The following is a 24,888-nucleotide window of genomic DNA, read 5'->3' as shown; positions in this document are numbered from 1 at the left end:
AAGTATACTTCCAGCTGTGGCAACAGCAGCCAAAAGGGAAGCAGTTGGGGGTGGTAAAAGCAGCTCAATTGCGTGGTTTTACCCCCCTCCAACCTCACAGGTGAACAGGCTTTCTCGATTGGAAAAAGGTTGAGAAACACTGGACCAAGTAATTGCTTTTATTCGTTCAGGCACTATAACATCGGTCACAGAAATTTTTTTTATTTTACAGGTAACTGTGGAGAATTAACAGCATAATGCCCAGGGTCCTCACAATATAGACATAAGTTCTCTGAACATCTTCTCTTTCCCCTGAGTAGAAATTGATCTTTAATAGCACAAACCTGAATAGATTTGAGAGTGTTAGAATCCGTAGAAGCTTTTGTTTCCTTCTGAACAAACTGACTAGCAGGGAACACACATGCCACGATTACTTCCAAACTTTCACAGTCTCTCCTTCCTCCTCTCTCTAAGTCTATGATCAATTTGAATACATAATTGGATGAAAGCCTTGATCATGGGAGTTCTCTGGCAAGCTCGTATTTTCTCTTTAGTGAGCCCTTGGCTTAACTGGCTTTTTTGCGATGCTGGGTTCCAAGTGATATTTGAGATCAAATATTGGAGTTCAGCTGTGTACTCCGCAACTGAGCCATAGACTATGCAACTTTGCTTTGGCAGTAGCGCAGCAGTTAGGATCATCAAAAACTTGACTGATTGCGGTCATGAGACTCGGAATTATTCAGAATTCCCCTGTCCTATTGAATATAACGAGAGACCCAAGCTAGAGCTTCCTCAGTTAGATGGCTGATAAACATAACAGAAGAAAATGCAGCAGGTTGCATCTCTAAATCTATACAATATTGGTTAAGGAAAACTCTGTAATAATGGCGGTCTAAAATAAAGTTTTAGTGGTAGAGGCATATATGCTTTGGAATCATCTCAGGAACGCAAGTCCGACAATTAGATCTGCAGAGCATGGATTTCTTCAGTTGCCCTTTCAACACACATTCCAGTTTGGAAAAATTATCTTTCCATGTTTGCTCCAGATTATTCTGTCATGGTCGGGTTTGACTCAGGAGCCAGTGGCTATAGCAGTGGGAAGGCTCACACAGAAACCAACAGGATAAATACACTAACAGTTTCCCCTGGCGAGTGAAGTGGACTCACCCGAGGCACAGAGTTTAGGCGCTAACTGGTCTTCATCAGAGCTCTTGATGGTGGAAATGGGTTACGCTGTGTACTAGTGCCAGGCCGTGGTCCTCTGGATCGTCCCACCAGGAGGTTAGCAAGCCAGGGTGAGGTAGCAGGTGGGGATCAAGCAGAAGTGTAGTCACTAAAAAGGCCAAAGGTCAGTGACAAGTGGTTGCAGGTTGGGATCAAGCGTAAGCGTAGTCGAGTAACAAGCCAGAGGATGTCAACACATGGATTGGATGGCAGCAGGAGTGTAAGGATCAAGATATTGGCTGGAGAAGAGCAAAAAAAATCTGACAAACAAAAAAGGCACAAACTTGGCTTAAATAGGAAGTTCAAGAAGTGGAAGAGCAAGGAGTTAAAGTTTTACCAGAAATAAGATATGCAGTAAAGTGGTCGAAGGGATCAAGCAGGGACATGCAAGGCTGCACTAGATTCTGTGTACCCAAGTTTTAGTAAATCCACCATTGTGTGAGGAGACTGCTCTTAATTCCTCGATGGCCTGATTGTTGCATCCGTTGCATTTCAGGCTGCGTAAGTGCAATATTGTACATGCAAGCCAAATTTCAGGGGAAAAGTACAACGCATGAAAGGCTGATTTGCATAATGTTGAGTTTTTCTTCTGTGACCGTATAATTATTCCTTGGCATCTGTAGTTGGAAAGCGTGAATCTATTCTTCATGCCTGTTAAAAAAATGCTTGTGAGAACATAGTTTTCATATGATCTCTCCTAATTAATGAGCTAAGTTAACAGTTTTGAATCCAAACTTAACAGCTGTTCCTCTGTATTGTTGGTTATTACACTAACAGAAACATAATAATACAATACTAAGTTAACAGTGCTTTGTTTTTTTATTTTCTCTCCACAGCAAACATTGGCTTGTTCCATATTAACTGCACTACTTATAGAGTTTTCAAGTTCCAGTAAAACGAGTAATATTGGCCTCAGTATGGAATTTCATGGGAACTGCAAAAGAATATTCCAGGTGAGATTTTCTGAAGTTTGGGGATGTAAATGTACGAAGATTTTGTACAATGAAACATAAATTGTAGATTGCACATGTATACTGTAATGTCATGGAACCACTATCTAAATGTGACAAGCAGAGATAGACTATCAATGCATTTTGAACTGTGTAAGATAATTATGAGAAATTTTACTAGTGTAGCATTGGAATGGACAAGATTTCTTTCATTGGGGAAAACTAGACATAGTTATATATGAAATTAGTTTTACATACAAAAGTAGTAAAGCTGGTCTTCTGTTTGTTGAAGCAGTTGCAGACACTCCACCCTTGACCTCCAGCTAATGCGTTTCACCCACCACACTTACTCCCTTTAGTGGAGTGGGCACTGTGTAGGTGGTTTTGAACTTAAAATCTGTGAGTACCACTTTGCAAAGGAGGAAAGATATAGCGCAGAGGATAAAGGTAGTTTGACCTAGGTATGGTTGCTGCCTACCATCTCAAGTCATTTTTCTTTTGCCTGTAGGGGTATCCAGGAAGGGAATTGTCTCCCCTGTTAGTCTTAGAAACCTAGAGGGGTGACAGTAGAAAAAAGACCAATCGGTTCTTCGTCTGCCCGATTTTATTTTATTTTTTTTATTCATTTTTTTTTTTTTTTAATCCTTTTTTTTTTTTTTTTTTTGGGTAACTTTTTTGTCTGAGTATAGATCTGTTTGTCCCAAGCATCCACTTACTGTTGACTAACTCACTACCTCTGCTGGAAGAGTAAGTGCCAACTACTCTTTCGGTAAAATACTTTGAGATTGAAAATACTGCCCTCCTGAATCTTTTTCACCCCCTTGATGTGTTCAAAGGTTTCAGTCATGTTCCCCCTTTCCCTTCTTTCCTCTAGACCAGGGGTCTCCAAAGTCTGGCCTGTGGGCCACATCAGGGCCCGCTGGTATGTTTTCTCCAGCCCGTAGCTCGCCATGACTGACCTCAGATTGAGTGCACTGCCAGTCAAGGCTTGCTTTTGCTAACACACCAGCTGCTAGCAGTATTCAGAGCAAGTTCCTGCCAAGTCGCAGACTTTTTAGGAGTGATTCCATTAACTTGAACACAACAGATGTTAAACTCATTGGCCTGTAATTTCCAGCTTCTATCTTGCCTACCCATCTTGTGGATAGGTACAAGACAGTATTCGGGGTGGTGGCGGCATCCTCCTGTGTTACAACATTCCTTTTGCTTAAGTAAAAAAGAGTTTTCTCCTCCAATGTCCTCCCTTAGAAATGGCTACCTTTAAAAAAGATCATCCAAGGCGGCTGGGAGGGCGTACCGCAACAGGATTCATCCACTGACTCGAATAATTCCTCTTTTGAAAACGCCATTATGATGTAAGTTCACAGATGTGTCAAACTGGACTCTGCTGCCCCTACAGGGCCCTAAGATGACCAGTATGGGGTGTAGGAGCCAGAAGAAGCACCATACTATGTTCCCTGTATGTGCCTTAGTTAAGGATGTTTTTTATGAGGGCTGTAATCGCAGACGTATGTTACTGACAAAGACTTCTGTAAGAAATAGGTTGTTCTGGAGGTTGATCAAGCTATTTTGTGCCTCATTAAGCAACTCTCAGTTGTGGTTGAAGACGTTTTCAACTTTGAGGGACCCAACAGATAACCATTTTGTAACCTTGCTCTAGGCTTTCTTCACCCTATTTGGCCTAACTGCTCAGCATGTTGTGGTAGTGATGGCAGTATGTCAGTGGTGGTATTGCTGCCAGTTCCTCAGCTAGAAGTCAGCTGAGCAGGTGCAAAGAATTCTTTAGAGCAACAAAGGAAGTGCTGCACCCCCAACATCCCATAAGGATACATTGCTACCATTCCTGAACCGGTGGTTCGCCAGCCTCTTCAGGACTCCAGCTACCAGCTCTTCAAGCAACGCCTGCTGGCAGTCTTGTTCCCCTGGTCCCTCGGCACCCTCTGTTCCACTTCCAGTGGTGTCAGGGCTAGTGACACAAGTGAGGCTGACCTCGTCAATTCATTCTCCTATCAGGTACGTGACAAGGGGACATTAAACAGGAAAAAAAGTCCACTGTTAACTTTGTGGATGCAGCAGCCATGTAGTTTCCTGATCACATTCACAAAGCTGTACTGGGGACTGTGACGGAGGTGTGGGTGGGACAGAACACACACGGAGAGCAGTGGGCACACAAGGTTTTTGAGTGATTTGGGGCACTTGACCAGTATAGCAAGGGTTAAGTCCGGGGCACACAGAAGGGGGCAGTTCAGGCAGACAATGGGTAAGTCCAAACACCCAGCCGAGGGGCAGTTCAGGCGGACAATGGGTAAGTCCAGGCACACAGCAGAGGGGCAGTTCAGGCGGGCAACGGGTAAGTCCAGGCACACAGCAGAGGGACAGTTCAGGCGGGCAACGAGTTAGTCCAGGCACACAGCAGAGGGGCAGTTCAGGCGGACAATGGGTAAGTCCAGGCACACAGCAAAGGGGCAGTTTAGGAGGACAATGGGTAAGTCCAGGCACACAGCAGAGGGACAGTTCAGGCGGGCAATGAGTTAGTCCAGGCACAGAGCAGAAGGGTAGTTCAGGCGGGCACTCAGCAGAGGGGCACAGCAGAAGGCAGGATGTCCGGGCACTCAGCAGAGGGGCACAACAGAAGGCAGGATGTCCGGGCACTCGGCAAAGGCCCCAGCAGAAGGCAGGAGGTCCGGGTACTCAGCAGAGGGGCACTTAGCAGAGGGCAGGAGGTCCGGGCACTTAGCAGAGGCAGGAGGTCCGGGCACTTAGCAGAGGGGCACAGCAGAAGGCAGGAGGTCCAGGCACTCAGCATAGGGCAACTCTGGCAGGCAGGAGGTCTGGGCACTCAGCAGAGGGCAGTTCACATGGTAGCAATCCAGGGACTCACCAGCCAGCAGTAGCCTCAGCAGAGGAAGTCTAGGCAGATAGGCACCAACTCCTCACGGGTCTTCAGAGGGCTATGTGTCTTGGCCGCAGGTTCAAGTCTACACAGGCAATATAGGACCACAAGTTCCAGCAGTGCCCAAAGCAAACCACAGTTCAATGCATCTCCTAGTTAGGTCTCAGCCATGAGTGGCTCTGTCCATCCTGACTCAAGCTCTCCCATTCTAAGAGTCCTTCTCCCCACAAGGTCCTTTCCATTTCCCCCAAGCCTCAAGTCCCTGGTGCCGACACGTCTGGCTTTTCACAGCCCCAGGAAACCATGCTATCTGCGCTCCCTGCTGGGACAACTCTCACCTCCCACCCTGTGAGGGGCACAGGAACTTCAAATTATAAACAAAGCATACAAGCTGACTGTTGGCCACACCTGTTAACAAAACAACAACAAAAAAGAAAATATTTCTGCTGTCCATCACAGGGAGTGACACAAGCACCGGATTAAACCAGCAGCTTTTTATCTGCTGATTACATTAATTTAGTAAAATGCAGAGGGTGGGGTTCTATGTGAAAAAATATTTAGGTTTCCTGAAGCTATCAAGCACAAAATAACAAATAAAGGAGCTTTCCCAACCCTGTGGAAGTCAATAAAGCCATAAGCCCAGGAACAGTTAAAATCGAAATTCACTTTAATGTTAGGTTAAAAAGCATGAAACGTAGGAGTGCGCAAACACGCCATCTTGGTGATCCTGGCGGCTGCCATCCACATACAGTTGCAAGAAAAAGTATGTGAACCCCTTGGGATTACGTGGAGTTTTGAATGAATTGGGCATAAAATGTGCTCTGAACATCATCTAAGTCACAACAATAGAAGAACACAGTCTGCTGAACATAATACTACACAAACATTAGATGTTGCCATAGTTTAATTGCACATAACGCGTAAAAATTCACAGTGCAGGGAGGAAAAGTATGTGAGGCCTTAGCTTAATGACTTCTCCCAGAGCTAATTGGAGCTAGGAGTAAGCCAACCTTGACTCCAATCAGTGTGATTATATTGGACGTGTTGCTGACAGCTGTCCTGCCTTAAACACAAACCTGTTTTGGGTTTACTGGTTTCAAGAAGCACTGTCTGATGTGAACCATGCTTCGCAGAAAAGAGCTCTCAGAAGACCTACGATCAAGAATTGTTGACTTGCATGAAGCTGGAAAGGGTTACAAAAGTATCTCCAAAAGCCTTGATGTTCATGTGTCCACGGTAAGACAGACTGTCTACAAATGGAGAAAGTTTAGCACTGTTGCTACTCTCCCTAGGCGTGGTCTTCCTGTAAAAATGACTGCAAGAGCACAGCGCAGAATGCTGCATGAGGTAAAGAAGAATCCCACAGTGTCAGCTAAAGACCTACAGAAATCTCTGGCACATGCTAACATTTTTGTTGACACATCTACAATAAGGAAAACATTAAACAAGAATGGAGTACATGGGAGGACACCACGGAGGAAGCCATTGCTGTCCAAAAAGAATATTGCAGCACGTTTGAAGTTTGCAAAAGAGCACCTGGATGTTCCACAGCACTACTGGCAAAATATACTGTGGACAGATGAAACCAAGATTGAGCTGTTTGGGAAGAACACACAACACTATGTGTGGAGAAAAAAAGGCACAGCACACCGACATCAAAACCTCATCCCCACTGTAAAACATGGTGGAGGGAGCATCATGGTTTGGGGCTGCTTTGCTGCCTCAGGGCCTGGACGGATTGTTGTCATTGATGGGAAAATGAATTCCAGAGTTTATCAAGACATTTTGCAGGAAAACGTACGACCATCTGTCCGCCAACTGAAGCTCCGCAGAGGATGGGTGATGCAACAGGACAATGACCCAAAGCATACAAGTAATTCAAGTCCTGACTTCAACCCGATTGAAATGCTGTGGCATGACCTTAAGAGTGATTCACACCAGACATCCCAAGAATATTGCTACACTGAAACAGTTTTGTGAAGAGGAGTGGTCCAAAATTACTCCAGATCGTTGTGCAGGTCTGATCTGCAACTACAGGAAACGTTTGGTTGAGGTTATTGCTGCCAAAGGAGGGTCAACCAGTTAAGTCCAAAGGTTCACATACTTTTTCCTCCCTGCACTGTGAATGTTTACATGTTATGTGCAATTAAACCATGGCAACATCTAATGTTTGTGTAGTATTATGTTCAGCAGACTGTGTTCTTCTATTGTTGTGACTTAGATGATGTTCAGAGCACATTTTATGCCCAATTCATGCAAAACTCCACGTAATCCCAAGGGGTTCACATACTTTTTCTTGAAACTGTACCCTTCCCACTGTCCAGAGGCTCCTGGGGTGAGCAACCTACTGTTGAGTCCAGGATCATGTGTCATCTTGCAGCTTCTGGGAATATGTGTTTCTCCTCTCCACTGGCTTGGTGATGTATTAATCTGGGCATTCCTACTTCTCATGCTTTTTAACCAAACATTAAAGTGAATTTTGATTTTACCTGTTCCTGGACTTGTGACTCTATTGACCTCCACAGGGTTGGGAGCTCTTCTTTATTTGTTTTGTGCTCCTTTCTCATTGCTGGTCAGATGAGTTGTTGGAGTTGCCAATACTGTGGTTATCTACATATTACCTAGAACCTCACTACGCTTGGTATTAGCACTTTTTTTTTTTTTTTGAAGTGATCAAGTGTTTACATGCTTGGAAAATGCAGTTGGAATAAGGGTTACAAATCTGGCCTGCTACAAGAAGTTCTCTTCCACTGTTTCCCTTAGGACTGGTTCACCCCAGAACACACGTTTTTACGCGTTCTGTTTTGACACCCCATTAATTTTTCTAATGGGCTGCCAAATGCATGGAATGTGCAAAAGTGTGGAGTACCATGTGGTTTGATGGCTGCAAATGCACTGCATTTGTTAGATGCATTTGGGGGTGCCATTAACTATAATGGTACCTGTGTGTGTCTACCAAATGTAGGGTGCTCCTAGGTGGTTTGGGAAATGCATGTTTCCCACTTTTCCTTCTGGTGTGATCAGACTGTTAGTGGCAGTGAAAGGTTAAAATTGGTGAATTACATTTGGGTAAAGGTGATAATAATTTGCATTCACCCTTTTCTAAGATATCTAAACTGATTAGGAAATTAGTTCACATAAATTTATAATTTTGTAGCAAGGAAATCTAAATATCTAAATTGAAAAACAAAAGGTTGCTTTAGCTTTGTACAAAGAAGTGGAAGTTTAAAATAAAAATAAATCGCACAATTTGATGTCACTCTTTATGTAATGTTCATTGCTTAGTCCTATATGTTACTTTTCTATTGTGACAGCTAGACCATTGGCACAAGAGATGAAAGGTACAGTAGTTGGATCTTTTGTTTTCAAGGAATGACTTCTGAGAAATGTATCTGTCTGCCCAGTATTTCTGTTTCTTTTCCGCGACACCCGATCCTGGTGTTGTCAGGCTGCTATTTTCACTGGTGTGGCACTACTTTGCTGCACACAGAGAGCCAACACATTCTGCCTAACAATGACTGCCTTAAAATAACGTTGGCCACTAGCCAAAACTATCGCTTCAACTATTTTTCCGGTTGCAGATGGCCAGCTTGTCTTGGATGCATTGTTCTGCTCTTGAGAAGTGCTTGACACCATAAAACTGTCCTTGGAGAACAAGGGAGCTTTATGTCTGGAGGAGCGTCAAGAATACCACACTTATTAAAGGGTTAGAGGACAGTGTACCTAGAGGCAGGGGGTTAGGCCATAGCCAATTACTTATCTGAAGAAAGACAATACAGACATGGCATATTTGTTCTTAGGGGGCTGGTATCCAGAATATTTAAGAAACAAGAGAATACGGTATCCCCTGCTGGTTAAGACATGTTCTATGCTCATGTTCTAGTCGTGTTAATTATAATAATTCAGTACAGCAGGTGCATGGACGGTGGGAGAATGTATGTACATGTGTAGATTTATTTTATAAGGCATTGTAAAAGATCATTAATAGTCTGTCATCCAAGGCAAGCAGAGCTTATTTGGGTATAACTTGTCTAGTAAAATATTAAAGATGATGTATATCCAAAATATCCAAAAACTCTCAATTTTTGGATAGAGAAGGGAATAGTTGAACCTTGCAGGGGGTGTTTATTGCTGTCTTTATACCATTGGGGAAATTTCCTTTCACTTCTATTCCAGAGATGCAACAGGAATTTAGAGGAAATCTCCCAAAGTATGAACTGGGAAAGGACTTGCCTATAAAAAGTTTATGGGAATACAAACCCTGCTTGAAGCAGGTCAAATCGGGGTCGGCTGCAAGTCAGATGCACCTGCTATTGAGTTCAGATGATCTCAGAAGTGTGTCAAACTGATACCTTTGACACAAGCCCAAAGGCCATTAATAGAAGCTCTTCACACCTGCTTTGGCGGAACTCTCAACCTCCAAACATTTATTGTAATCCACTTATTTTTGCCATATTTTTCCCACTTTTCCTTGTTAGATTGTTTAACTACTTGCCTACCGGGCACTCTTACCCCCTTCCTGCCCAGTCCAATTTTCAGCTTTCAGCGTTGTCGCACTTTGAATTACAATTGAACGGTCATGCAACACTGTACCCAAACAAAATTTTTTTTTTTTTGAGACAGAGCTTTCTTTTGGTGGTATTTAATTACCACTGGAGTTTTTATTTTTTGCTAAAAAAGACTAAAAATTTTGGGGAAAAAAAATTTCTTAGTTTCTGTTATAAAATTTTGTAAATGACTAATTTCTTTTGTTCAATGAAGTGCACTAATGAGGGTGCAGTGATGGGCACTGATAGGTGACACTTGTGGGCATTGACAGGCATCACTGATGGGCACTGAGGGGCAGCACTCACATATGAGCGACGTGGACGGGTGGCAGTGGTAGGCACTGATGTGGCATTGATGGGCACTGACAGGTGACACTGATCATCAGGGCAATGCACGGCCATGCTGTTTTCAAATTTGACAGATCGTATGGGGAGACTTCTCATATTATCTGTCAGAGGGGGTGGGGGGTGGCGGGCAGTGGCTATGGAAACATGATACATGTTACACCCTAACAACGGGTGGAACATGTGACATGTTCCCAAAGGTGAACTTATCCTTTAACCACCTTCCACCTGCCATATAGTACAATGACGGGAGCAAGGTGGTTCTCTCGTTCTGATAGGACGTCATATGACGTCCTTCCATTCTCACCGCGCCTCCCATAGTGTAAAAACACTTTATTGGATAAACAAAAAAAGTTCTAAAATTGCACTTACACCATGTCACAAAATACACAGCATACACAGTAATATGGACCAAGAAGCTCTGCTGGCTCTTCAACGTGCATGTCAGCTAACTGGAAGTGATGTAATGGAAGTCCCGCCCTGGGGACCAAACAAAGGTGAAAAGGAGCCGGCTGTACTGGTGCTTGAGACATCTTTGAGGATACCATTCCTGGCTGCAAGGAGTTCTGGGCTTTTCAGTTTGGGCCCAAGTGATGATTACAGCCACAAGCATTTTTTTACTTTTTTTGGTAAGCAAGGGGTCAAAATCCTTCTGGTGAACGTGGTCAAATTGGTCTGGTAACTGAATTATTTTGATGTGGCACAATGGAATTGGAGCACCATTTGTTACTTATTTTACGAAGACGTGGGTGAAAGCACATGGATCATCAAGCATATTAGTGGGACTTTATTTGGACACTTTTTTTTATATATTTGACTCACATTTGAAATAATTGCAAACATTGTTTAGTGGTATTTTCATGTTTAATAATGCTGTTGGTGTTTGATTAACAGCAGCTGCACATATCTAGTTCATGTACCTTTTAATCCTTTTCACTTTTTGGAACGGGTGTTTAATTTTATGAAGAAAGACTGCAAAATTGTATAACCGAAACGAAGAAAAATGTGTGTGTGTGGGGTGTCCTGAATTTTCAGTATTTTTGTTTATATAGCACAAAATAAAAAAAAACCCACTTGTGATTAAATACCACCAAAAGATGGCTATAGTTGTGTGAAAAGAAATTATATACATTTCATTTGGGTACAGTGTTATATGACCCAGCAATTGTCAGTTAAACACACACAATGCAGATTAACAAAAAATGCTCTGGTCATGAAGGGGGTAAAACCTTCTGGAGGTCAAGTGGTTAATAAAGTATTCATGTTTTACTACACCATTGGTGCTGCACTGTCTTCTCCCTGCCCCTCTTGTGTTTGACAGGTAGAGTCCCGCTTCCACATTAGACAGCAGTGCATTCATTAGTGCTAGAACATCCTTGTATAGTTTATAGGCTACCCGCTCTGTTTGTTCATGATTTGTGTTTCATGTATGTTTTCTTACTTCGGATTTTGTGAGGCATTCAAGATTCACCTTTTATATGTTGTAGTGTTTAGTTGGGGTGCTTACATGTCATTATCCCATCGCTATGTACCTTAGGGTGCAGGGCTGCTTGTTTTGTTTTGAGAAAATATAGAAAATTGTGAGATTTATTTCTTCTGATATTGACTTTTTTTTTTATTATCTCAGTTTGTCTTTCAGTTTTTGATGGTATTATTTATTGCAGTGTGACACTTGATCCATTTTTTTGGCTTAAAAGCCTCAGAGGATAATGGCAAGAGTATGACATCGGGAGAGCTGACAGTTTATAACAATTCGATGGTTTCTAATACAGTAATGAGCTTTCCTCTTTTGCAGGAAGAGGATCTCCGCAGGATCTTCATGTTAACGATAGAAGTTTTACAAGAATTCAGCCGGCGGGAAAACCTCAGTGCACAGATGTCCTCTGTATTCCAGCGCTACCTTGCACTAGCCAATCAAGTTTTAAGCTGGAATTTTCTGCCTCCAAATTATATCCTTTTACTTTGTATTTTTTTAGGGCTCTCACTACTAGTGTGAGAAATGTCTTTATTGCCTGTAAGTGAAATTATGACATGTTAGACATTGTATATATTTCTGAATGGTGTCTGCATTGAATTGAAAAGAACAACTATAGTATATGGTGTAACTATTTTTTTCACAAGCGAAAACTGCATTAATCAGCAGTTTTTAAAGTACAATGACTTATTGAGAATCATGCTCTGTTAATAGTCCTAAGTATCACTGTCAGTGACTATGAAAGTGAGGGTAAATACAACATTTTTAGCTGTCTACAAAACAGGAATATAGGGCAAATCTTCCACTGAGGATACTTCTTTTTATCTTTTTATTACAAATGTCTTGGGAATTGCCCTAATGAGAAACATATTTAAAAAAAAAAAAGTGGATTAGTCCTACTGTATCCAAAAGAATATTTACAGTATACATTGAGATATATAGGTAGAGACTATATGGAATATATATATATATATATATATATATATATATATATATATATAGTGTGTGCTTTTTATTGTACTTTGTGGTTTTGTGTAGGTGGGTCAGTATAATATTATACAGTATTTATATAGCGCCAACAGTTTGCACAGAACTTTACAATATAAAGGGGGACAGTACAATTATAATACAGTTGAACACAGAATATTAGGTCCGTGCTTTTGCAGCATAGTCATTTTATTTAGAAAACCTTTACTTTCAAGTTACAAGTATCCAAAACAGGGTACTAATTTGCACAAATCATTGTTACGAGTATGTTTAGGAACAAAATCGGGTCTTTGTCAATTACTGGAGCTGGGAATTACGCATTCGACTGGTATTTGAGAAATGGTAGTATTCTGAATTAAAAAAAATATTCTGCATTACATAATGGATAACATTTTTTTTGTCTAGTATTATGGAACCTAAACAATTTTTTTTTTGTCCAAAATATTTATATTTCTGGTCACATGTACATCGATGTTCTTGTGTTAGTCTTTTTCTACCTTTAAACATAAGTAAAGTAAATTTTATAGAGGATTTTGGGAAAGTAGTTTAGTATAACTTCTGTATGTTTATATACATCGCTGTATGTTATGTTCTGTAATAGTAGTTTTGAAGCTGCTTGGTCCTGTGCATTAATGGTGTTTTTTGCCCATGGTTGCTAGTGACTACGTAAAATGGCAGCATTTGAATGATATCTGTTCTGAGAATTTTCATTTTATTAAAAAAAATAAAGTCAAATTGCTTCTAAATATTCCTCATTGTGGTGAAAGTATTCATTATGGACTTAACAGTCCTCTGGTAACTATAAAATTGAACCTTGCAATGACCAAAGCCCCCTCCCATCAGTGCAAAGGTAAATGCCTGTTTTGTCTAGGGAGTAAAAAGGTGATATGCTTACCTTATTCTTCACTCCTGAAGGCTTCCTTCTGTTCCTCTATCCGGTCCTGCAGAGTCCCTTCTTTTTGCTGTTCGACTGGTTGCAGCTCTTCCAAGTTATCAATTACAGTGCAGGACCAATGGTCCTGCTTTGTAGGTGAGGGCACAAAGAACCCACCCGAATCCTGGGAGCGTCTGAGAATGGAGAAGAGCATTGGCTGCTGGGTAACTAGGAATACGTATTGTGCCATTTCTGTCTGCCTAAACTAAATGAACATTTAACCCTTGCAGTGCAGGGGATGCTGCTAAAGTGTTACATTTTACAGTAAACCAGAGTTCAGCTTTGCTTGGTAACACTACTGTAAAACAAAAAGCTAATGTAGAAAGCTTGCAAAGTAGTTGATTCAGTCCTTTTGTGTTTCCACGTTCTTTTTCATCTATCAGTATTATTTGGGGAGCAATAACAGAGGTGAAGATTTGATGTCCGAGGACACAAGATAAATGTACAGGCTGATGAAAGTGTATGAGAAATGCCTTCAACATTTAGTGATATACTGAGGCAATTGTGGAGGGTTATGTGAATACCCAGTTTGAGTGGAGTGCAGTGTTCCATATGACCTGCATTATTGTTCTAGTATTGTCATTACAGGATGCCTTTGCTTGGCCCCCTCCTGTGTCACATGTTTATAAGATGTGACTTTCATACCTCTAGTATAAATAAATCTGGGTATTGTATTACTTTTGTCTCTGCAAAGCCCTTTTGATATTATTGTGTTTCAAGCATCCTTTGGAGTCCTTTTGGCAGACCTCATTGTAGTTGAGCAAAGGACAATGCACTATAGGAATGTTTCAGCCAACAGAACGCTCCTTTTAAAGTGAAGATTGGGCAGCCTACATTAGCAGGGCTGTGTTATAGAAATTGTGTACATCATTAGCACAGGCGATCTCGTCCACCCCTTCTCTTCCACCAACATTCACCCCACCAGTAGTCATAGGGGTATCCGAAGATGATAGATCTTTGTTACTTCATGCAGAAAATAGTGAGCTTAATTCCTGGAATAATTATATATTTAAAAATTGGTTATTTTCGAAGTTCTAAATCTCTGTTAGTTTCCATTTACACTGAAGCTTAAATTTCTAATGATGTTTTCTTGTTCCATTCTTCTGTAAAGGAGTACTTCAGTACTATTTAATGGATAAGTTCACCTTTGGGAGCATTTTTCCACTGTTTTTAGGGTGGAACATGTTCCTGATCCTGCAGCTGCTGCCCCTCTCCCTGTGACAGAAGTACGGGGGGGGGAGAACTCCATGCTAGCTGTCAGTTTTCAAAAACAGCACGGCCGTGTGGGGTTCCACCCACATGGCCGCAGCATTCATCATTCACAGTGTACTATTAATTAATGGACTACAAGTCCCAACGGCATTAGCGGCTGTTGGCTTATAGTCCTCAATTAACTACCATGGTGCTGTGAGTGCTATGGTAGTTCATTAATTCTTCCTGTCAAAAAGTATCGTCTTGCCCGTACGGGATGTACGTGCAGGCAGATACACTGACCGTGTGCAGGTGACCTGCATGGCATCAGCTATATGCTGATCACTGGTGCAATTCTTTACAGGCTCCTAACACAAAAAATAATAAATGCACATTTTTGTAATGTATATTTTTTGTGGAAATGTGAACTTATCCTTTAAGTTGTCCCACCTATACAACCATTTTGTAACAGAGCAAATTTTACATTTCTGCTACGGGCTGGTTTATTCAATAAATTTGTCATTAATAATTTGTCTACAATAGTAAAGTAATACTCATTTTTTCAGGAAAACAAGACTTTCTTCTGGTTGTGTTGCCTTGCAAGAAATTATCATCTGTTCTATGTTCTCCATAGACTGAAAAATGTAGCAAAACTTTAAAAAAAAAAAAAAAAAAAAAAAAGCCCTTATTTTTTAAAGATCTATTTTTGGATTTTACCTTTTTTTTTGTTTTTTTTTTGTTTTTTACACAAAACCAAAAGAGAACAAAATCAATCAACTGTGCAGTGTCTCTCAATTCTCAGAAAATTGCATGAACTACATCAGGAATGTATAGATGGTCTGGGCACTACAGTACAAAACTTTACATTAGTCCACTATGTGGAAACAATGTAATCAACAATAAAATACTAATTTTAGTATCCTGGATTTAGAGAGCTCAATGCGAGGAGGTTAGAAATCCACTTACCCCAAATCTTATCAAATAGGTTTGTTTTAATTCCTAAGTTGGAAGGTAAGTCAATACAAAGGAAGGTAGCCGTTAGTTTCTAGGTAAGACTGCCCCTTTCCAGGATTATAAAAATAGTTTCTTTTCTTTTAGCAAAAAGTATAGGATTTTTCACAACCTTAGCATGTTTATAAACTCTCAAGTCCCCAACTGTTCCCAGGAGAAAGTGTTTTTTTTTTTTTTTTTTTTTTTTTTTTTTTTTTTTTTAGGATGCAGAATATTGGGTGGACAGAAAGTGTAAAAGATGAAGGAACCTAAACCTTTTTTGTTTTTTTTGTTTAATTTTACTTAAAGATTTAGGTTGATCAAGCATTTTGACATGCTATGCTTCTCTTAAAGCATATTCAAACACAAGAACCAACATTTATTACATTATAGTTTGCTTTTTTTCAGGCTTTTCTCCTTTATTTTCACTTGTGAGTAACATACTTCATGTCCTATAATGGTAATGCTTCCTTTTCCTGCTGTGGTTGCTGCTGAGGCTGAATTTCAAACATGGCTTTCTTTGTGCATCTCTATTACATGGGGTGGGGGGATAGGTTTAGTAGTTTACACAAATGAGGCATCTTCTGTACATGGTAAAAATGTTCTTGGAAAAATAAACGAATTTGGCCTCTGCAGGACCTGTAAGGACCAGTAAGCTTCAGCACATGGCATCTTTCTTTGTAAGTTTAGATATACTTTAAAAAATTATAAGTATAATTCCAGGCAAAACCTAGCTACATTTGAAAATGCTCCCTCCCTCTTCCTACCTTTATTTCAACTAACCTGTGTAAGAATTGTCACATTTTAGCTGACTAAAACGTTCAGGCAGCAGACAGAGGGAGCCTCTGTCTGTCTCAGCCAATACAGCTTGCCGATAGTCGGGGCTGGGGTTTTAACAAATAGCTGGAGCTCCAAGAAAATCTGAAGTTCAGGTGAGTAAATGTCCCTCCCTCACATTTTTGCTCCGTTTGACCCAAACCGATACTTTGCAGTGCGATTTGCGTCAGTACAAAATGTATGGACACAATATGCACTGCAAAGAATAGCATGCGATTTCCCCACTGCTCCTGTGTGAACCCAGGCTTGTCAAACAGGAGTGGGGCAGGAAACCTTTCTGCACCGATACCATGCTGAGCAAGTGAGCGGAGGGTGGGAGAGAATGGCGTGTGGGGGAGAATGGCGTGAGGATGTATACACTGGTATTGCCTATCAGGCAGAGGATGGAGGCAAATGCTCCAGATTCTCAGCTGTAGGAGTTGAGAGAGAGCTACGGGGATTTGAAATCCCCGTGGCTTTCTATAATCTTGCAGGGATGACAGCATGGGATATATGGCTTTTGATTGGTCAGCACTGTGACCAGCTGAGAATCTGGAGGATTGCGGCTGCTTTCTCTTCTTTCCTAAAACTGAGAAATCCGGAGCATCTGCCTCTATCATCCAATGGCTGACACCAAGGTATACACCCCCACAACGTCCTACTCTCCACTCAGTGTGGGATTGGTGCAGGGAGGTTTCCAGCAGCGCTCCTGTGTGAATTTAAGCTATGACAGGTCTGGGTTCACACAGTAGCAGTGGGGAAACCGCATAAGATTTAGACAGGAATCACATTCCTGTTCAAATTGCATGTTATTCTTTGTGGTGCAATTTTGCATCCATACATTTTGTATGGATGCAAATTGCACTGCAAAGTACGGTGCTGTTTCGCCAAGTACTTGACCAAAAGTATTGGTACTCGCCTCTCAAAAAATGGTATTGGTGCATCCCTAATTTTGGCATAGATTTTGTCAATTGACTTCATTCTAATTTTATTTTTGTTTAGTTTTCGTCCCTGAAAACATGCAGCTGATGAAAACTAAGATGAAAATATTTTGTATACTTGCCTCTTTTAGGCTGCTGCAGTCTGGTCATATGATCTGGCTCCTCTGTATCAGTCAGCAGGGGGCTGCAGAGGAAAGGAGGGAGTGCCAAGATAAGAGAGGGCCATAGGAGCCAATGAGTGACATCACTGCTCCCAGGCATTACCAATCATTGTTGAGCACTCTCTCTTCCTCCTTTTTAGGAGCAGGGAAGGAGCATTATAAAGAGTAGTTAGTTTGCCTGGAATTCTACTTTTAAGAATTCTAGATTCTGTGTAATGAACTTTGTACTTAATGCTCTTGATATAGAGATAGTCAATATGAAAATTGCAGCGAAACCTTGACCACCTGTAACCATCCAAAATTGGTTATCAGCCCTACAGGACCATTGGCTGCCTTAGTGGTTGTAAACCTCAGACATGAAATATGAAGAAAGCATATCCCCCTATAGTGTGTACTTTCAATTCTGTCAGTTAGGAGCACTAAATGTAATTTCTGTCTCTTATCTGCATAAATCACTTCTGACAAGTTTTCCTGGCACCAAAAGAAAAAAAGTTGACAGAGGAGGGACCTCCAGCAGATTGACAGCTTCAGGTCTGTTCCTGTGAGCTATGTGAAGGGGGGTGCCTCTTCCCCCCCAGTCAGCTCTCCTCAGTCTGCAGTGTGTAATTTCAGCTCTCCACCCCCTTTTCACTGAACTCTCATACAAGCTTTATAAATGCAGCACTTTGAACAGATGTAGAGATGAGAATGCTGCTAGTAAACAGGTACAACTTAAGTTGGAGGATTTGTTTAATCTGTGTTTCACTTGAGGACAGTCACTTCACTAGGTATATATGTAAAGGTTTACAACCACTTTAACTGTAAAGTGGAGTGCAGGGGAATAAACTGTGTTGGCACTGCAGCTTTCAGTCAGGACAAGAGCTCTGTGGATCAAAAAGAATTGTAGCCATCTACTTCACCCTGATGCATAGATTTAAAAATATAGAACTGCGCAATATCACAGTCCTGCTTTAAGTCACTGTAGGCCGCCATTACTAGTATAAGAAAAAAAAGTTTATATATATAAAATCTATCTCTATACAAACATGCACCGTAGTTTGTAGACGCTATATCTTTAGCACAAACCAATCATAAAACGCTTATTGGGATTATTTTTACCAAAAATTTGTACCAGAATACATTTTGGCTTGAATTTATGAAGACTTTTTTTTGTAATTTATACCTTTTTTCATTTATAACGCAAAAATTAAAAAAAAAAAAAAAGCAGGTGAACAAATACCACCCACAAAGAGCTCTACATGTGGGGAAAAAAATGATATAAATTTAATTTAAGTACAGCGTTGCATGAGCTTGCAATTGTCAGTCAAAGTAACGCAGTGTCGTATAGCTTGGCCTGGTTACGAAGGGGGGTAAATCTTCCGGAGCTAAATTGGTTAAAGTAGTGTCAACACTAAAGTCTCACGACTGATCTTGTCATTACTTGTGTAGGCTACAGAGATTACCTTGTATAGGGTTTTTAGGAGCTCAAGCACTTGAATTTTACATTCATTGGTATGCCTTGGCTGTCATTCCCTTGTTACCAGCACATCTATAAATACACAAATATTACTTCCTTTCTTATCCTCTCTTCACCAACCATTTAAAAGTTGAGCAAATAATACTAACTTTCTTCTGAAACCCACACCACTCTGTATGTGCTGTCCCCTTTGCTTTTCTAAGTGGAGATTAATGGTAAACTATAAAAAAAAGTTGCCTAAGTTGCAGCACCTGTTCTCTGTGGCTGCTGTTCCCCTCTTACTCCTGTCACATTAGCCCTCTGCTTATCAAAGTGATGGTGCAGCCGAGGCATGCTACATTGTAACGATCAAACTGTTATCTAGCATTCCATGAACATTCTTCTTTTTCAGGGTCTAATAACGTTTATTCCTTGGCCTCATGTGTGAATTATGTGGTGTATGTGAAGAGGCTTAAACTTTGTTTCCAGTATTCTTTGATGGATGCTGAGGCTCCTGAACTTTTTCTCTCTCTTCCCCCTTCTTTAAAGGCTTGCAGGAATGTTATTGTTGACCTTGACACCAGATAACTGGGCAGACATTATATAGCTATGTTTGAATCCTCCCAAAATGTGATGCTGAAGCCAACAGAGTCCTGGCGTGAAACCCTTCTTGACAGTAGAGTCATGGAGCTGTTCTTCACAGTAAGTCCTAGATTTCTTTGCCTGTTGCATGTTTGTGTGAACATTTATGCTAAGTGAGAGTGCCATTTTGCCTAGCTGACATGTCTTTTAGTACCCGAAGTATGAATTGAATTCCGCTTTTTTTTTTTTTTTAAATACGTTAAAATGTATTTTTATTACAGTAGGCATGAGTACGCAGAGACATTATTTCAATATTTGGTAGTCTTTGTAGAGTTTTGGAATAGCTTTTTAAACACAGCTTGTATTTTGATTTTTTTTTTCTTTATATTTTGTGGTTTTTTTTTTTGGTTTATTTTAACTTTTTCACCGGTTATTATGTCTTCAAAAAGCATATATATATATATATATATATATATATATATATATATATATACACACACACACACACACACTCACTCTGTATATGCTAAAAAGCGCTAAATCAAGCTATGTTTAAAAAAAAAAAAAGCAACACAATGAGAGAAATGCAAGATAAAACACTGTGGTATAATTTCCTGTCTTAAAGAAAAAAAAAAAAAGTCTGTAGTAATTGCTCACTTTAGACCATACTCTTAAGCGTTTATACAAAAGTTAAATGTATGTTTTTCTGTGTGCTTGGAGGTACTATCCCTTAGTCAATCAGACAGAAATAAATGTACAGTGCTGTTTAAGTACACATGGGCCTTTCTATCACTAAAAGGAATAGAAGTAACACTTGTCAAAAAAAATAGCAATAGACTACACATGACTATACAGACTACATGAAATAGATGTAGAAGAAAACACTACAGTTGAAAAGAATACAAGTTATAGCAGAATACTAATATCTTAAAAATGAATATTCTTTTCTCTTTTAAAAAGAACTGAGTTGTTTGAGTTTTTGTAATGTTTCGTATAAACCTGTCTTAAGTTTTTTATAATATTTCTTTTTTGGCCTAGCTTACCTGAGCATTTTTTTGTTCATGAATATAAGGCACTGTTCACATATGTTTTCATCCGTAATATATTTTTTAATTAAGTAATTGTACGGTGGTTTAAAGGTAAATTATATACAGTGGTTCTTTTGAATAAATATAACATTATCAAGACTTTTGGTAAATTGTTTAGAACTGTTTACATTGGCTACATTGTGACCATTGGAGGAGTCTTTGAAGATTGTTAAACATAATTTTTTGATTGTACATTTTCACCCAAAAAATAGCAAAAAGATTAGTATAGAAATTTCCACCAAAAACAAATATTCATTATACACAGTACTCACTGTGGTTTTTATGTACTCATTGTCTTCTGGCCAGGGTGTTGTAGGTACGATGCCAGTGGTCTGGCCCCTCTTTTTGCCTTCTTAAAGGAGGCTGACAAATGTCCAGGGGTGGGGTTTTAAAAAAAATTAATTTTTAGTACATGGTGTTGCTAATCTCTGGAAAACACTTGCAAAAATAATTTAAAACTTTGTGTAAAATATGCTTGCATTTTGAAGGAGAAATTATATAGAAACTTTTGGAAATTAATCTTCAACAGTGACTTGCCTTACACCAATTGAGTTCTTAATTTGGCTATATACTGACTTGCAGGATTTTTTTCATCGTTCATCTTTTACTTTGTTAGGATTTGCCTCACTTTCATGCATTTGAATTTATTTAGTTTGGTTTTTGCTCTAAAAATTGGCTGGAATATAATTTATTGTAATTTCAGTCAAGTAACTTAGAATTTCTTTGGTAAATTCTGTAAAATGTTTTCCACATAATTATTTAACCATGTGAAATCTGTGACAAATATACCTTCTATGATAAGAGAACATACGACTGTATGTTGAGGTTGACTTTCCTGGCTTAGCCAGAAAGAAAATTGTATATTACATTTTATGCCTACCCTTGGTGCATTTTTAAATTAAAAATCTAGTTACAGTCTACCATGGGCAGTTTATTCATTATAAAAATTCAAGAGAGTTTTTCGGTATCAAGTGTTTTTTATTGGTAATTATAAAAGTGTAAATTATGTATGTGTATTTATGCAGATATAACTACTTAACTTTGTATGTATCATAACATTTTTCTCTACTTTCCAGAATTGGTGGTATAAAAAAAAAATCTAAGACCTAATCCATTTGAGTTTTAACCTAGCACAATAATTTCAGGTGTCACTTGGTGAAGTTAATTAACACGCAGACTTACTCGGCAGCAACCATTATAATGAATTTTCATACTGTAAATATCAAATCTTGGCTTAAAAGAAATTTGGACAAAACACATTTTTCTAGACAATGGAAAACAAAAAACTGTTTGTTATATTACCCATTTGACTTTTTAACATCTCGAAGATGTGCTGAATATCTCTATTCCTGGGTTCCCCAGTCTACCTCCTGCCAGGCTGCTGTTCATCTATTCACATTTAGTCTATTTCACAGCTCTAGTGGCCTGCCTATACAGCCCCACATTTATATATCCAAACTCCGCTGCAACTCTTAAATGGCTTAACATAGTTACCTGTATGCTGAAATGTAAAATGTTGTTGAAAACCTTCTATTAGCAGTTCTCCTTTAACCAGATAGCATCAGCAATTGGCTATTCTATTTCTCAGACATGATGTCGTATGTCATCAAAACTAGAAACTCACACCATACTCGGGGTCTCCCCTCTTAATTGTGGACCAATTGGTGTGGTTCCTGATTGTTCGCATGACAGCCAGTCAAGTTGGAGGTTTAGTTAGAAGATAAAGCCTTTTTAGCCTGTAGATTCCACCACAGTCTGAAGATGGTAGTAGTATGTCTTTGTTTAATACTGATATTGCTAGATGCAATTACAGTATTTAATAAAATTACCAAATGTTTTCTAGATTGTTGTCCATATGCCAGCCTATAATAAGACATATGAGCAGAATATTTATTAAAACAGTATATGGAATAAAAGGCGTTATTTAGGTAGGCATATTGGTCATAGGGTTATCCAGCACGTTAACATGCTAGCACTGCCACATTTGAGCTTTAAGACCTCATGGAAGCAGGGGTATTCAGCAAATCCTGCCATGGGAACAAGACCTGGTAGTATTTTGGCTGTCTCAGCCATCTCAGGCAACTGTTCTTGGCACATCGGAAATTTAGCATCAAAACCCACCGCTTTTTTACAATACTGATGTTCTGCTGCCAAACACTACATTACTACAGTATGTCCTGGCATGTAAGCAGAAGATCTGGAGCTTATTTAACCTTTCTGCAGGAACTAATGCTTTAAAACGCTTTAGTGGGTAAAATTGGTGGATTTATGTTTCTAAGCATTAATGCAATGCATGTTTCAGTTTAACCTAATCTTCATAGGACACACAGTGCAGGCTAGATTTCTGATTTATCACACAAACTACCTTGCTCACTTGTCTCCTGCCCTCTTGTCTGTGAGACAGGTTTAAAAAATAAATGATTTTAATTTTTCACTAATAAATTCCATTTGCCTTACATATTTAGTGCACATTTGACCAATTGAGTCAGATTTGCTGCGGAACGGAACATCTGGATTTCTTTCTTTAATTTGTCATCCAGGTCTCACTTGCAAACACCAGCACCAGTCACTGTGAAACATGCTGTGGCAGATCATGGATTTTATACATGACAAATTTTGCTATGAGGTGATGTTGGTCTTGGAAAACTTTCAGACTGAGGTATATATTTGTTGCTTGCTATATCTGTATTTTTGCTTGCACTGCTCTTGTTTTCAAAAGGAAAATCCCAAACCAATGATATTCTGGGGCAATAAGTAGGTAATGGAATATCCCATAACATCTCAAAAATTACTTAAATCACTACAGACCAATTATGATGCATTTTTGAAGTACAAATATTATACTTTACCAGATTTAAAATATTAATATTTTAATGTAAAATTATATTAAAATATTAACTCCTTTTGAGTAGAACAACATAATTTCTGCCTCATACATTCTCTCAACATTATAAATATATGAATATATAGTAATCCCTGTAGAAATAATTCCATATATATGTATATATATATAATGTATTACATCAAATCCATCAAGCACATATCTTTTTTTTCATTGATCCAGTCATATAGGCTTGCTTGTCGAAAAGGAGAGTAGCTTTTGTTTGTCATGTTCATTAACATCTTGTAATGACATTTCATAACAATTGTGTAATACTTTTTACCTTTTTTTTAAATAGCATTAACCACTTGCCCTCTAGAGGATTTACCCCCCTTCCTGACCAGGCCATTTTTTGCGTTACAGTGCTACGTTACTTTAACTGACAATTGCACCCAAATTACATTTACGTACTTTTTTTCCACAGAGATTTCTTTCGGTGGTGATTGACTGCCTGTGTGTGTATGTGTTTTTTTGTTTCGTTTTTTTGTTAATGTTTTGCGCTGTAAACAAAAAACGTCTGACAATTTTGAGAAAAAAAACAATACATTTGACTTTTTGCTATTAAACATGTTCAATAAAAATATTTTCCAAATCAAATTTCTTCATAAATGTAGGCCAAAATGCATTCTGCTACATTTCTTTGCTAAAAAAAAAAATCCCAATATGTGTAAATTAATTGGTTTGCGTGAAAGTTATAGCGTTTACAAATGGCGGTACATATACTGGAAATTTTTTTTTTTAATTTTTGCTAATAATAGCGGCGATCAGCTACTTATAGCGGGACTGCGGCGGGCATTCTAAAACTAGGAGGAACTGACTTGGTGTCACTGACATCCCCAGTGACACCAATACAATGATCAGTGCTAATAAAAATCACTGATGCTGTACTTTATGGTACTGAGGAGGAAGGGGTTAACATATGGGGCGATCAAGGGGTTAACTGTGTGTGTTCTTTCAGCTGTAAGCACACTGTTTTGTATGGCTATACAGAGCCATACAGAGCAGTGTGCAGGAGCTGACGGGAGAGAATTGTGTCGTTTACATACAGTTCTCTCCCCTGTCGGTAATACTTGTCGATCACCGGGTCCAGTTCTCTCCCCTGTCGGTAATACTCGTCGAGTAATCACCGGCTGGGACCTGGTGATTGACAGCCAAGGCCGCGATTGGTGGCGTGGGTAAGCTGTGTATATATACGTTATTTTGTGCACCGGTGCCACCCTGTAGCAGTATTTCTGCTATAGGGCGGACGGGAAGTGGTTAATGTTCTTCCAAATAAAAGTACCAGGAATCCATGGTCAGATTAATGCCTCCAGTGAGGACTAGTAGGGCCACCAGGGATACCTAAGCCTGTAGACAGCAAGCATGCATGCACAGTGAATGTCTAAAATAATTACACTTTACTTTAGTTGAGGCTTTAGAGGCGGAACCCTTAAAGATGGAAAGACAATCCCCACATTTTTTGAAATTTGG

The 24,888-nt window shown here is 39.6% G+C and overlaps 1 protein-coding gene and 1 long non-coding RNA gene across 2 annotated transcripts in view; one reads left to right on the top strand and one right to left on the bottom strand.

The window, feature by feature from the left end:
- Positions 1-24,888, top strand: part of XPO4 (exportin 4) — a 208,104-nt gene that overhangs the window by 84,492 nt on the left and 98,724 nt on the right. The window contains exons 5-7 of the mRNA XM_089685788.1: positions 2,040-2,156; positions 11,734-11,887; positions 19,457-19,569. Of these exons, the coding sequence (XP_089541914.1) occupies positions 2,040-2,156; positions 11,734-11,887; positions 19,457-19,569 (384 nt within the window). The remainder of the gene's footprint in view (positions 1-2,039; positions 2,157-11,733; positions 11,888-19,456; positions 19,570-24,888) is intronic.
- LOC149455829 (uncharacterized) lies at positions 145-20,903 on the bottom strand. Its single transcript, XR_016314025.1, has 2 exons — positions 20,810-20,903; positions 145-1,854 (listed from the first exon to the last, which is right to left on the bottom strand). It is a non-coding gene; the product is annotated as an uncharacterized LOC149455829 (long non-coding RNA).

The sequence above is a fragment of the Staurois parvus genome, unplaced genomic scaffold, assembly GCF_062004578.1.
Source record: "Staurois parvus isolate SC_StPar_1 unplaced genomic scaffold, SC_StPar_1.0 ptg000387l, whole genome shotgun sequence".
NCBI lineage: Eukaryota > Metazoa > Chordata > Amphibia > Anura > Ranidae > Staurois > Staurois parvus.
This window is presented reverse-complemented; position numbering and strand designations above follow the sequence as displayed.